Source organism: Elgaria multicarinata, chromosome 8 (genome assembly GCF_023053635.1).
Source record: "Elgaria multicarinata webbii isolate HBS135686 ecotype San Diego chromosome 8, rElgMul1.1.pri, whole genome shotgun sequence".
NCBI lineage: Eukaryota > Metazoa > Chordata > Lepidosauria > Squamata > Anguidae > Elgaria > Elgaria multicarinata.
The window spans coordinates 54,764,373-54,779,453 of NC_086178.1; the positions used below are offsets into that span (position 1 = coordinate 54,764,373).

Below are 15,081 nucleotides of genomic sequence, written 5' to 3' on the forward strand. Positions count from 1 at the left end.
GTGAGGCCGTGTAGGTCCTGGACCGGTGCCTAGACTCAGTAATGGGCTGGATGAGGGCTAGTAAACTGAAACTAAATCCTGGCAAGACAGAAGCCCTGTGTGTGAGTGGTTCCTGAGCCCAGGAGATAGGCTCATTGCCTGTTCTGGATGGAGTTGCACTCCCTCAGAAAGATCAGGTTTGTAGTTTGGGGGATACTCTTAGATCCATCTCTGTTGCTGGAGGGACAAGTGGCCGCAGCAACTCAGAGTGTTTTTACCAGCTTCGGCTGGTTCGCCAGCTACGGCTTCTCCTGGACAGGGATAGCTTGGCCACGGTGGTACAGGCACTGGCAACCTCAAGATTGGATTACTGCAATGCGCTCCATGTGGGGCTGCCCTTAAAGCTGCTCCGGAAGCTGGAGCTAGTGTAGAATGCTGCACCTCGGCTGTTGTCCGGAGCTGCCCCTTTCCAGCATGTAACTCCTCTACTGAGGGAACTGCACTGGCTGCCTATTCACTACTGGGCCAGGTTTAAGGTTCTTGTACTAGTGTACAAAGCACTAAACTTGGGACCAGGATACCTGAGAGAGCACCTTCTCCCCTATCAACCTGCCCAGTCATTAAGGTCATCCAAGGGCATGCTCCTGGTGGTTCCACATAGTCCCATCCCCCGACTGGAGTCCACCAGGGGAAGAGCCTTCAGCGTGGTAGCCCCCCTCCTATGGAATTCCATGCCCCTAGAGATCAGGCAGGCGCCAACGTTATATTCCTTTCGGCGCCTCCTGAAAATGTTATTACGGGAACCCTCCCTTGATGACCAGCCATGGTTCACTTTGCATTTTGCTTCTTTTAAAAATCTATTTTTAATGTAGTTTTAGTATGTTTTTGTTTTATTATCTTGTACACCTCTCCAAAACTTTGACTGGGGAGCAGTATATAAATATCGTAAATAAATACAAGTCTAGCAGAGAAGGGTCTTTGACATCAGCTGCCACCTGACCACATAACTGGAGATGCTGGGGATTGAACTTGGGGCCTTGTGCATGTAGAACATGTATTCTACCACTGTGCTATGGCCTATCCCTGCTAATTCACCTTGACATTTCATGGTGGACAATATCAGACAAAATAGGTCAAGAAGCCTCAAAGGTTGTTCTTACATGTAAATCTTATATATACACACACACACTTGTGTGTGTACATGTGTATGGATTGCAGTACTCCTTATAATTCAAAGCATAATACTACTTAATCTTTCCTTCCCAAATTACGAGAATTAGAGGTTGTAGTCCCTGATGATGATATCAATAATACTTAGAAGAAGTCCTAAGTGTTCTAAGTGTTAGACATAGATTAGCTCAGTAATCCTTACAAATATTGATAGACTATAGATGTTTGCCTTAATACTGTGGGCAGCTTTTGTGTGGTCAATTCATCCATCTGTTGCTAATTACAGAAAACGCACATTGCCTGCCCTACCTGCATGTTGCCTTTATTGTTAACACTATTAATATTTCCCTGGTAACTAATGCACATGGATCAAGGGGAAATTGAAAACATCAGGAGCACATTTACAACTAGGTGATGTGAAGAAAACATAATGGTATGGGATGCCATAAATGCGTGTAATACCGTTTTTTAAATGTGTAATTTTAAAATCCTGTGTAATTTTCTGGGCCTCCTACTTGGAAACTATACTTGCTTCCTTAGTTTGGGACTATTTTTTTTTAACGTCTCTTACAGTTTCCTGCTCTTTTATTATATTTAGCTATTCTTTCTGCCGGCATAGTTTCATGCCTTTTCTCCAGTGTTTTTTTCAAAATGATAGACATTAAATGCTTTTTTTCCTCCTAGTTTAACAAATAAGGGCATTGACTGTGACACTGCTGCAATAACTGCTGACTGGCTTTCATTTTTGAGCAATTAGAACACTGGTTTCTCTTTTCCTTCCGTCTGTTTTCAAAGCTAGCACTCCTTTGTTGTTCTTCGGTTTACTGAAAGATGACATGAGCTCAGAAAGTACTCACATAGGCACTCATGTTCTATAAAGTGTACCGCAAAGGGAATTCAGCCTTTGGGGGGTATTGGCAGCTGAGTTGTCTCTTAAAGATGAGAAAGCTAGAAGGGGTTTGCTGCCATTAGATTGTCTGGCTGTAGCATTTATTTTGTGTAGCTTCTGGATTGCCATTCAGACTGGCAGAACTTGCAAGCAAATGTTTAAATGCTATTGATTGCCACCTTTAATGCTAAGGCTCAGGAAGCCAGTGCAACCAAAACAAACACGCACGCATGCACGCACGCACGGACACACCCACCCACCCCTCACGTACCTGCTTCAGCCAATCTTCTGTTTTCTCCATTCTATAAGTTTCCCCCCTCCAGCAATGTGACTTTTTCCTAGTTGCTACTTAACTTCATAGCAGCCATCTTCCTTAACAACACCATCTAATTCTTTTTTTAATTTATCTTGTGAGAAGATGCTTAGCTATAGCCAGTCACATAATAAATTCATCTTCATAGCTGTTAAAACCTAATGTTTCTGATGATTTTTCTCTGCTTTTTAGCTGAAAATGCCAATTCTTTCTGTGCCGGTTCTGTGGAACAGTATTATAGCTGGAATATTGGAAAACGGAGGGCCGCTGAGGTAATCTTCTTAGTGTATTCTATAAAACTGGGCTTAAACCTCAGAGAAATGTCTGAATGGAAATCTGTGGTTCTGTGAAGGTGATTCTGATTTTTAAAATCTCCTCCAAAAGCCTTTTGCCACTTCTGAAATGAAGTTACTTCTCGTATTTAGAATACATTTGTTTTAACCTTTTTAAAAAGTGAGATTTGGCTTAATATAATAAAAATAAATTTGAAGTTCCATTTCCAGTTATTTTTAACATTGTAAATGTGAAGCATTGTGTAAATGGCAATATTGTTCTTTGAGAGCTCCCCGAATCATTATTCGGTGATATCCAAGTTCTCAGTAACCTTAACTATATGGAGGCAATTGAAAGACAGCATGGTGTGGTGTAGTAGTGAGATTTCTCGATTTTTGAACTAGGACCTGGGTTAAATCCCAACTCAGACACGACATTCACTGGGTTACCTTGGCCAGTCATATACTCTCTGTTTAACTGACCTCACAGGATTGTTGTGAGGATAAAAGTAGGGGAACTGTGAAATGCTTCCTTGAGCTCCTCGGAAGAGGATGGGAAGAAATGACAATCAAACAGCCAAGTACCACTGCTATAAACAATGTATTCATTTCGATGGGACTTGCACAGGGAACAGTATAAAAGCTTAATTGAAATAAAAAGGAGGTTTGCAGCAGTAGCATCAATGGAATTAAGTTTTCCTTCGCTTTAATTTTCCCCTGGATGCTGTTTTACATGGTAAGGCAGTGTTGACTAACCTAACTGCTTGGACAGTCTTTGAACTGCAGAATTGCTGTTCGTTTGTTTTTTTAGTTGTTTTTTTATTTCTCCTTCCGATTTGACAAAATGACTCTTCTGTTGTGTGCAGAATGCTGAAAAATAGGGTGGGCGCCCTAACAAGACTTGCATTGTTCCCAGATGTAGCAAGCTGAAAGAATAAATGGGTTTGCCTCTAAAAGCAATTCTAAACTGCTGTGAGTTTAGGAAATTAAAAGTCAGAGCTAATCAAAGCAAGTTTAGTTTTATCTGTGTTGGCATGCCCAGATGTAGAGCCACAGATACCTGTAATATGTGCATTCTGGATGCTGATCCCTGAGTCAATGGTTGCAAACCCACATATGGACTAACAGGATCAATATACTACCCTGTTTCCCCAAAAATAAGACAGTGTCTTAAATTAATTTTTGCTCCCAAAGATGCGCTAGGTCTTATTTTCCGGGGATGTCTTATTTTTCCATGAAGAAGAATACAGTACACATTTATTGTTGAACAAAAAAAAGGTCTTATTTTCGGGGGGATGCCTTATATTACAGCGAGAGGCAAAACTGGAAGTAGGTCTTATTTTCGGGGGATGTCTTACTTTCGGGGAAACAGGGTAGCACAACTTCTAGTGTGCTATACTAGCACAATATCCTACCAAAGCAGCTCTTTTATCCCTCAAGAGAAGCACCTCTTCTGCTTGGAATGATCTCAAAGCACACTATCACAAGGGTGGGCAGACTTCAAGCTTGAGGGATCTACTTTGTTTTTTTCTTAGAAACCTGAGGTCCACCAAATGCAAAATCATGGCTTAGGAGCACAGGAACATACTTTAAGAATTAAGGACTGGGGCACCTTAGAGCAATCAGCCCAGGATTATTATTTTTTCAGTACCGAAACTGAGCTCACAGTCCTGTCACACACAAATCCACTCCTAGTTTAACCCCCAAGATTTCTTCCATCTCGGCAGCCTCGTTTAGAAGGAGTAGGAGGGTGTGTATAACAACACACAGCAGTCTAGCAACTGAGCCCATAACTCTTAAACCCTCTTGTAGAGAATATTTAGGTGCCTGTTTTCCTGATTTCATCTTGCATCTGATGAAATGGACTCTATTCTATGAAAGCTTATGCTGCAATATATATACATTTAAGAATATACCATAATTGGTTGTATTCTAACTTGTGCGAAACGTGAATATGAAACACTTTGATACTAAATCTAGCTCTTGTTCTTTCTGGCTTTATTCATTCCAGTGGCAACGAGCACTGACAGTAAGGAAAATCCTCCAAGAAATGATAGAGAAACACCCTAAATTTCACAGCATTGTTCCTCTGAAAACAAAGCAGGTTGTACATTGGTGTCGCTACCGAGGGTATACACCACCTGACCCAGAAGCTCTTCGGAATGAAGATTCCATAGAAGATGTGTTAACACAAATAGACAGTGAGCCAGGTAAGGAATCTTATTCCAGAACCTCAAAAGGTCCATGTTGCCCCCAAAGTTGCACATTAGGCTTCTGTTCTTAGGCTCTGGGTGCCAGTTTAGTTTTGTCCTGGACGTTTCAGTCTGTGCTTGTGGAATCATGCATTAAAACACTACATTTATGATTTTTTGCTCTTGATACAAAGTTTGTTTTTTATTCTCTAGTAGGTTGGACCAGATTCAAGAGAACATATTAGGGTATTCATGCTTATTGTGGGAGTTGCAGCCCAATACATCTGGAAGGCACCGGGATGGGGAAGGCGGAAATAGAATAGCCTGTCGCTTGTTCATAGAATCATAGAATAGTAGAGTTGGAAGGGGCCTACAAGGCCATCGAGTCCAACTCCCTGCTCAATGCAGGAATCCACCCTAAAGCATCCCTGACAGATGGTTGTCCAGCTGCCTCTTGAAGGCCTCTAGTGTGGGAGAGCCCACAACCTCCCTAGGTAACTGATTCCACAGCTCTTCCAAAGCTGACCAAGTTTAGGAGTCACCAAGCAGTGCTTCATGACATCCATAATTGTTATAAGAAATGGGTTTATTTCAGGGCTGCATTCTGTTTCCTGTGGCAAAGGTGCAAACAGTAACCCACCGTCCAAAGTTAAGGTGCATAATGCCTAAAGCAAGCCAAGTTATTTTCGCACCTGAGGTAGAAAATATGGCAAGCATCATCTCCCTTTGCCTAATGGTAGGACTGGCTCATAGATCTGCTTCCCTCCCTAACTCTCCCCAGCATTGTATTGTTTGTTTAATGTTCAGTTCCCACTTTTGTACTTACAACACATTTCTATATGTGCCTCCTTGGAAATAAGTCCCATTGAGTTCAAAGGGGCTTCTTCCTAGGTAAGTGTGCATAGGATTTTTACTTTTACTAAAAAAAAAAGTGATATGTTTCTATCCTCTACCAGAATACTGGACATGTATTTAAGCTGAGGGTTTTATTTCTTGGGAAAGGCCTGGTTTTAAATGGCAATGAGATTAGGGAGTAAAGAAGAAATTTATTTTAATAGACAAGAGAGGCTGCTGCTTCCACATAGAAGGCTCCTAGCGCTACCTGTCAAAATTCATTGTGCAACTATTCCATCTTCCCCTCCTTAAAGGATTTTCTCTGGTAAGAAAAATGACAGAAGCAGCAGTGGGAAAGACACAGACTACAAATGGGAGGCAATGATGTCTGAGCCTCCAGTAAAATTGCATGAACAATGGCACAATAAAAGCTTCATCAGAGGCCAAAACAGGCATTACTTTCAATCCGTATCTAGCAGCTCTGTATTTTTTCATCTCCTCTCTGTGCTTCGATTCTGATCTGGTTCAAGCCCTCCACATCAACTCCAAATTAAAAAATGGGGGGAAATGGCATAGATGCTAAGTATGGCTTTAAAGCTATAGCTGTTTTGGCCTAGAAGCACCCTGGGAAGGGATGCAACTTTTGCAGTGGAAACAATGATTCCAAGTTGTTCTACCCCAAACATGCAGCTGCAGAAGTGGAAATACAATCAGGTCTATCTGAGAAGCACCTGATATAATAAAAAGGGAGGGGTGCGGATTTGGTTTCTGCTGACAGTCTCTGGTGACTTGATACACATTTCACAGTGCTGCTTTTGAAGGAAAGGTCACATGCGCAGAGACTGTAGGCAAGCTTAAAATGGACTAACATCACAAGCAGTGTGACTTTGTGTGGCCCACAGGTTGTGCGTCAAGTACAATTCATTCTGAAGTGGATTCCTGAAGTGTGTTCCTGTTGGTCTCTGGCAGCCTTTCCCCTATGGACATTTTGGATTTTAATTCCCATTAGCCCCATTCAGCATGGCCAATTGGTAGGAAACCTGAGTACTGTGATCTAAAATATCTTGAGAGTACCGCATTGGGGAAGGCTGGTCCATAGAAATTTACAATGTAACACTTCCCAAATCCTCCACTTTTGTAACTGTGTATAATAGAGTTTTCAAAAGCTAATATTTTTCCCATTAAGATAGAACATGTATGTACAAACATATTAAGGGTTTTTTTTAAAAAAAGAAATAGTTAAAGGCTGCCTTCTCCCTTCTCTCTCTCTCTCTCTCTCTCTCACACACACACACACACACGGCACATCACTTTCACATGTACATTTTTAAAAAGTGTATTGAACAGAGAGTGTTCATTCTCTCCAGTCCCTAAAACTGTTCTTTTGTTCTGTTTTAAATCTATATTTTCTAAATCTCTGTATTATTGCTAGGTTTTATTTATTTAAATAATTAGTTTTATTTATTTAAATAATTTATTATTTTTATTTAGGTTTTATTTATTTATTTTATTATTGCTAGGTTTTATACTGTAGTTTTAAGATCTTAAATTGTATTTTATGCAGTATTTTTATGGTTTTAATTGCTGTGAACAGTCCAGAGAGCTTAGGCTATTAGGTGGTATAGAAATGTAATTAATAAATAAATAAATAAATAAAAGCTAGCATGGGACTTCAAAAAAAAAAAAAAAAAGATGGTCAGATAGACTTTCCCCCCACAGTTGTTCCCAAAGCAAAGCCCCCTCCCTCACTTTCCTTATATTTATCTAGTTATCCAGCTATTGAAATTGAAGTGGGAATAGAGCCACCATAACAGGAGGAGGCAAATTGCTCTGAAAATGTTAGTCCATACACAGCCTTGGTTTCTGTTTTTAATGGCTTTCCTTTGAGGTATAATGGTGATGCTAACATGATTCGTCATGTTGTCAACAGAGGCCATGTTCAGGTATCAGTTGGGCTTTAGCAATTAGGTCCTTTTCTCCTTGCAGTGAGCATGAACTATGAACATCTTCTGGTAGCATACCCTTAGGTATAGATTTATTTGCAAAACTGTTTTCTGTCTCTTTTGTTCCTGATTGCTTCTTGGAAAAGAATGCTCATCTTCTTACACTACCGGGGAAGAGATATGTCAAAAGCTTGAAGAGCTAGAGCAGTTCCTCAAGCAAGAACCAGACAATGATGAGGAAGTAGACATTCTCAACATTATTGAGCCTCTGAAAATAAACATTAAAACGGAGCAAGAGGAGAAACAAGCAGAGGCAAAATTCTACATGACACCCCAGCCTGCATCAGAGTTCGTGCGTGACACTGTACAACAGGTAAAGTGAAATGTGTTGAAAAGCTAAATGAAAATAATTCATTGCCTTGAGCTCTTAACAGCAATCAATTTATGTTGATCATTTGTTAGCTTCCATGAAGCAAGTAAATAATTTAATAGAGCAAGTAGTTCAGTGAATAGTAAAGACTATCCAGTACAATTTTTTTCTGTGTAATAACCTTATAAAAAGAAGCAGTTACTGGACTTTGCTAAAACATATGTCTAAAAGTAGCATTGGCTGTATTGCACTGCCAAGAATTACCTGAATTAGACAACCCCTTATTAAAGAGATGTTGCGCTATCCAATAGACAATGAAGCAGATGTTTTTGCTGAATCAGGTGCAGGCTATGATCCATAGGTGCAAAAGGCAACACCAAAGTGGTGACCCACTAATTAAGCATTTTGTTTTGCTACCCACAACAGTATCTCAAAATCCCAAAAGCACCCATCATTCCAAAAAAGTGGAGGACCCCCCTACTTTACAAGGTTGATGGGAGCTTGTTGGTACTAATGGACAGCCTGAAGTGCCCTTCTTTAGGGTTAACGGCCCTGAAAAGAAGTTGTCACTCGTAGACAGCAACTGATGCAGAACTAGGGGCCTTAGGCCATAGCACAGCCTTCCCCATCCAGGTGCCTCCCAGATGTTTTGGAATATCACTGCCATAACCCCTGACCATTGACTATGGTGGCTGGGAGTCATCTAGACCATCTGGAAGGCACCAAGATATGTAAGGCTGCCACAGAGTGGAAAGATCACGGGACGCCATGCACAGCCGGCAGTCCTAGCCCAGGGATCCAGACATTGCCATGTAATGTGTCCTGCCATAAATCACCTCTCCTGAGCCAGTAAGCAATTATGTCAAGCTGTTTTCAGAATCTGGGAGTAACATACTGTTTCCCCTTTTTCCATTTCAGTTGCTGTTCTTGGGCTATCAAACAGCAAGTTTTGAACTTAAAAATCTAAGCTTTTCCCAATATTTTGCAAATCTGTATGTGTAGTAATTCGGAGAAAGTGAGCGGAGAAATCTGCAAGCCTTTTTTTCCCAGTAGACTTAATTGGAATCAGTTGTAGTGAGTTATTGCTATGTGAATACAGTTCGTCATTGATCTATGATAGCTGAAAGGAAAACTTGCTATTTTTCAGCTTTCTGGATTTGGAGGACTCTCTTGTGTTTAGGAAGTAGAATTTGAAGCCAGCATGCTAGCTGGGAATGATGGGAGTTGCATTCCAACACATCTGCAGGGCACCAGGTTGGAGAAAGCTCAGATAATTGATGTGTATGTTTCTTTGGAAGTGTCCCTAGGCATATTTAGTAGGAAGTGTCCCAGTGTGTTCATTGCGACTTACTCCCTTAGGATGCAGTCTTAGAGAATGACCCTGTTCAGACAACACACTAAGCAGCCATGGTGGTTAAGCATTTTGAACTAAACATTATGGCTTAGCGTGCCATGTGAAACATTCATAACCATGGTGGCTACATAACCATGATTTAAACATGCTCACTAACCATTTACAGCAAAAGGGTTAGCGGCCTAACTATGGTTTAGCGTGTTGTCTGAACAGGCCCTTTCAGAACAAAAAGCAGGCTGCAGTCCTATGAATACTTGCCAAGGAGTAATGTGTTGGACTCCAGCTGTGTTGGATTTAGAGTTCAGTGGAACTCTTAAATAATTATTACCACCAGTCCTAATAGTTAGTCCACTAGCTTCTCAAAAAAATATGTGATGAAAAGTGGTTGTAGTAACCAAGAGTCGTATCCTTTTCTTCACCTGCTCATTTTATAGATAGGAATTTCCCTTCAGCCCGTAGAGCTGCACAAGAACATCTATGCATCGGTTATAGAAGATATGATTTTAAAGGTAAGCTGTTATACAACACTAATCCAGCAATGCAAAACATGGATTGCTAAAAAGATTGTGCCCAGCATTTTGCAATGTGAGATATTTTTAACTATATTTTATAAGGCATGGTTTGTATGATAACTGAAAGCATTCCTTGGCTGTTTACCTTTGAAACTTTCTCTATAACAGGCTACAGAACAACTGGCCAGTGACATACTAAGAGAAGCATTGGCTGTGGGCTGTCAAACAGCTCCTCGCCACAGGTATACTTTTTATTATTTGATATTATTATTTGATATTATTTGCTTATTTTTATTATTACATTTAGATCCCTCCTTTTTTTTCTCTTGCAAGAAACCCAAGGCAGTGTACGTTATCCCTCCTCCTCTCCACTTTATCCTCAGAACAACCTCTGAGATAGGTTAGGCTGAGAGTCGGGGTCTGGTCAAAAGTCACGCAGGGTACTGGTCCAACACACTCATTACTAAACCACCCCCAGCTCTGCTAGTTTTGTCTTAGTTTAGTTTTCACTCATACTTTATCAATCAGGGTGGCCAGCCAGTTTCCCCGAAGGCTGCATGTGGCAATGGGCAGTGGATTGGGAGAGCGCATGCCGTGGGGGTGTGGCCAAAGTCAGCAGTGTCTGGGGCCAGCGTTCCCCTCGTCCACCCCCATTTTCTCTTTCTTACCCTCTCCATTTCAGCATCTGGGGAGGAGAAGTTTAAAGCTTCCCTTCCCACACATTTCACTCACCCCTGCTGCCCAGCTGATTGGTGCTGGGAATAGCTTTTCCTAGCACTAATAAGCTGGGCAGGAGAAAGGGGTATGCAATTTAAATGGGGCGGGAGGGGGGAGGAATAGCCCACAGGGATACTGTCCTACGTGCCTCCTCCCTGTCACTGTCCCACTCCCACCAACCCACTAAACAGCTGAGGGGTGGGGTTTTGGGGGAATTCATGGATTTGGCCACCCAGGGCAGGCCACAGCCTAGGCCTCCAAGAACCACATTCATGCCAGGAGTTGCTCACCTGCATTGTAAATCATCTGGCATGGATTCATTGGACAGAATCTGTAATAATTATTTGGGGGACTATAAATTTAAAATGCTTTAGGGTGCAATCCTATGCATATTTAGACAGGAAAAAAGTCATACAACTTCCAGTATGCCCCAGCCATGCTGGGAGTTGAAGGACTTTTTTTCCTGCCTAAACATGCATAGGATTGTACCCTTAGTCTCCAAAAGACTCTTGGACTGTGGTGAGACATCGCTCCACGTCTTCTGGCCCCTTCTGGCCAAGAAGGCTTTGTGCTTGAGTTCCTCAAGCAGTTGCTTCTTCCCTCCCCTCCATGTCACATAGCAAACTACTTTTGGAACTGAGCAGTTTATGATACGGCTTTGCAGTTCATAGAAATCAAAACTTCACCCATCATTTTCAAGCCCTTGCGGGTGCCTAAAGTACCTCTTTGGATCCCAGCAATAGATGAGGGTTTGGAAGCAGAAAGTCTCAGGTTCAACCCCTGACCTCTCCCATTAAAAGCATCAGGTAGCAGATGATGGGAAGGGTGTTTGCTGGAGACCCTGGAGAACCACGGTCATTACCGGGCTAGATAGACAAATAGTCTGCCCTGGTATAAGGCAGCTTCCTGTACGATATATTTTGAATACTTACATCTATATAATTTTTGGTTTGATAAATATTGCTTATTTAATTATAAGGCAAGTGAAATGCAGTTAAAAATTAAGCAGTTAACTCTACTTTTCATAAAGTGATCCCAAAGCACTTTTTAAAACTACGGTGTACAAACCTGCTCCCTATTTATACCTGCACTTCTATTTGCTTAACATTCAGCCTCCCCCAACCTGTTGCTCTCCAGATGTGTTTGACTACACAACTCCCATAATGCCCAGCAAGTGCCCCTGCTGGCTGGAGATTATGGGAGTTGTGATCCAATACATCTACAGGGCACCCAGTTGGGGAAGGGTGGCTTAAATTATCCCTTGTGGCTTTTGTTACCCACAAGGGATAGGATGTGTTTAATCAAGTGCTATGCAGATGCTTGATTAATTACATTCCATTGGCATATTCTCTCTATAGGACTCCAAGAGAGATCACAGTGATGAATATTCACCAAGCCATCTGTAACATTCCCTTCCTGGACTTCCTCACAAACAAGCATATGGGAATATTGAATGATGAACAGTGATCCAGACTGAAATGCGTCGAAAGCCAGATTAAAAGCCCTGGTGCAACCAGATCTTAATGTGTCTAGATACATATTTTTTAGTGTTGGGGCTCAGTTACCTGGAATACTACAAATTCAAGTTTCAAATACAAGAGGAAAAAGTTTAAAAGATTTTGTTTCAAGAATATATTAACCTTTTCCAGAAAACATGTAAACTTTTCTTTAAAAAAAAAAAAAAACAGTTCCAAATTTCAGATGCCTGATTTCATTGAAAGTTTCTCCTAAGTTAGCTTGCTATGATAGTTATAATAGCATTTTAGATCATGGCCTAGATTACTGGGGTAATGTGTTTGCATGGAAATCACTCATTGCAGACACCTATTAATGTAATCCAGTAAATACAAGCTTCCCTAACTCTAGAGACTAGCTGCCGCTGGCATTGAAATGAAATGCAGAGTTATAGCCTGGCTTGGATTACCAGAATGAGCCTAGCCTATGCCTGATCTTATGCACTCCCCTCTCCTCCTCTAACAGGACCTGGAACTCAGAAGCTTTTGCTTCATAAGAAGGTCCTTGCTGGATCAGACCAAAGGCCCGTCTAGTCCAGCATTCTGTTCTTACAGTGGCCAACCAGATGCCTATAGGAAGCCCTGAAGTAGGACATGAGTGCAGTAACACACTCCCACTTACATTTCCAGCGACTAGCATTAGAGGCATTTTGCCTGATACTGGAGGTAATATATTTTCTGTAATATATTCTGGTTTTTATTAAGCATGTTGTAGGATCCCAAACAAACAGTAGTTTGTCTTAACTATTATTAGTGGAATCAAATCAACTTCAACCTGTATTTTTAAAATGTGGTTTATTTTCATTAACCATGTTTAAGATAAGCCACAGTTTAATATTTGGGTGATATGCTAAACTGCAGTCAATCCAAAAACAGAAACAGAATCTCCTTGTGACTGCGCCAGACAGAGGGGAGTGCGCAAGCCTGGCACGAGGCTAGGTTCATTTTTGTAACGCTACATCCAAAAGCAACCAATGAGCAGCTTAGACAGGTACACATAAAGGTAGCAAATATTTATCCTGTTATGGTATAAAATGGCAAACCAGACATCACAAACGCTCAAAAGTCTGCATGGAGTAGGTTGGAAGTTTATTCAAGACATTTATAATCTGAAATCTGCTGTTCAAAGGAAGTAGTTTCATACATTCATGTCACTTGCCTAGTTTGGTTTTTATCCCGCAAGAAATAATGTCCTGTCTCTCACCCCTATCCCGTTGAGATGCCATTGGCTAAGATGCTTTACTTGGCCAGCAAAACAAACCTTTAACAGCATAGAGAGTAGAGCTTTCCTGTATTTTTGTTCAGTCTGTTCATAACTTTATTTTGTTTGCTGATTTTAGTATCTTGAATTGTGAAGAGCCATTCTAGATCTCCATTTCAATCCCTGACAATAAGAATGATTTAGCCCACATTAAGATGGGCCATTTGAACATAGTATTTTTGCTAGAAGAAAGAGTTTCCTTCCAAATTTGACAGTTTTTATGTCCGTGACTCCTAGCCTGTTTTGGGGATTAGGCACTCTTAACTAGGGTGACCATATGGAAAGGGGGACAGGGCTCCTGTATCTTTAACAGTTGCATAGAAAAGGGAATTTTAGCGTAATTTGTATCCATGCAGCACCTGGTAAAATTCCCTCTTCATCACAATAGTTTAAGCTGCAGGAGCCCTGCCCTCTTTTGTCTCTGGTCACTCTAGTATAGCTCCTGCAGCTTTAACAGTTGTAATGAAGAAGGAATTTCACCAGGTGCTGCATGCAGATGACGCTAAAATTCCCTTTTTGACGCAACAGTTAAAGATACAGGAGCCTTGTCCTCCTTTTCATATGATCATCCTACTCTTGACACTCCAAGGGCTAAAAAAAAAAATATCAGTCCATTTGCACTTCTCGACACTGTCCACGTGTGGCTCCTTCCTCTTGTAATCGCCACTGCTCCCTTTGTGCTTGCTTTACTGAAAAGTAGGGGAGGAGGGTTGAATTGGCTGGCTTGTTATTTTGGGTATCTGCCACATTGGGGTGGGGAGGTTTCGTTTGAGAAGGATTAGCCTTCCCTCCTTGAGTGCTACAGTCCCAATCTGCATTATCCCCTCCCCTTTCTTTTGAGTAAAACGAAAACAGAAAGGGTGCTGTCACTACCTATTTAACATTTAAATAGGCATTCAACTGGCCCTTCTAGTTAGTGGTAACGTTTTTGCTATCAGCCCTTCTATCTGTCAACTTTACTTGAAGGAGAGAAATCTAAACATATAACAAGATCATTGAAACCAAGATTAATCAATCTAACAAAGATAGACTTCTATCTTGATGTGGTGAAGGAGCTATTTCTGAATGCAATAGAAGAAAATCTGTCCATTCAAAACTTAGCATGCTTCAGTTTTGACTTGATTTTGCCAGTTCTTTCTTTCATTGGGAAATGAGATTGTTGTTACTCTAGACTGGTTTCTTTAACAAGTTTTTTCAGTGAAACTGAAGTAATACTGTTTCCAGATGCCCAAATTGCTTTTGCTGAACCAGAGTAACCTCCTTGAAATTAGTAGAAGGCTACCATTTGTCCAAATTGGCCCTTGGCTTAAACTCTGTGCATTGTATTATAATGTATAATTGTGTAATATACATTTACAATAAATTTTCTTTATTAAACACTATGGGGCTAGACTTTGGTTTTCTTTTCTGTGCTAAGCCTGTGCTGCTTTCTTGTACATCTGCAGTGCAGACCAGGGTGGGCGGGGGGGTGATTGGCAGCTGCCAGGTTAATGCAGGGTTCTTTCAACTTGTACTCCCACTTACGATGCTAATTCATTCTTTCACTCTGAGGACCCTCTCTTTCACAACAGACACATGCAGAGTATTCTCTAAACTTTCGAAAAGAATACACAGTACTCTTTTCTTCCTCACAGAACTAACCACCATAAAGATGGAACCACGAAAATACAGATTTTTACCTCCATTTCTGGTTTCTTAAGCATCCATGTCCTAAGCTGCTTTTCACAAAATTTATTTATTTTTATTTATATTCTGCCTTTC

The 15,081-nt window shown here is 41.0% G+C and overlaps 1 protein-coding gene across 1 annotated transcript in view; it reads left to right on the forward strand.

The window, feature by feature from the left end:
- Nucleotides 1-14,699, forward strand: part of YEATS2 (YEATS domain containing 2) — a 51,907-nt gene extending 37,208 nt beyond the window's left edge. The window contains exons 27-32 of the mRNA XM_063132453.1: nt 2,544-2,623; nt 4,635-4,833; nt 7,739-7,965; nt 9,751-9,825; nt 9,997-10,070; nt 11,904-14,699. Of these exons, the coding sequence (XP_062988523.1) occupies nt 2,544-2,623; nt 4,635-4,833; nt 7,739-7,965; nt 9,751-9,825; nt 9,997-10,070; nt 11,904-12,012 (764 nt within the window). The 3' untranslated portion in view covers nt 12,013-14,699. The remainder of the gene's footprint in view (nt 1-2,543; nt 2,624-4,634; nt 4,834-7,738; nt 7,966-9,750; nt 9,826-9,996; nt 10,071-11,903) is intronic.
- Nucleotides 14,700-15,081: the final 382 nt, after the last annotated feature.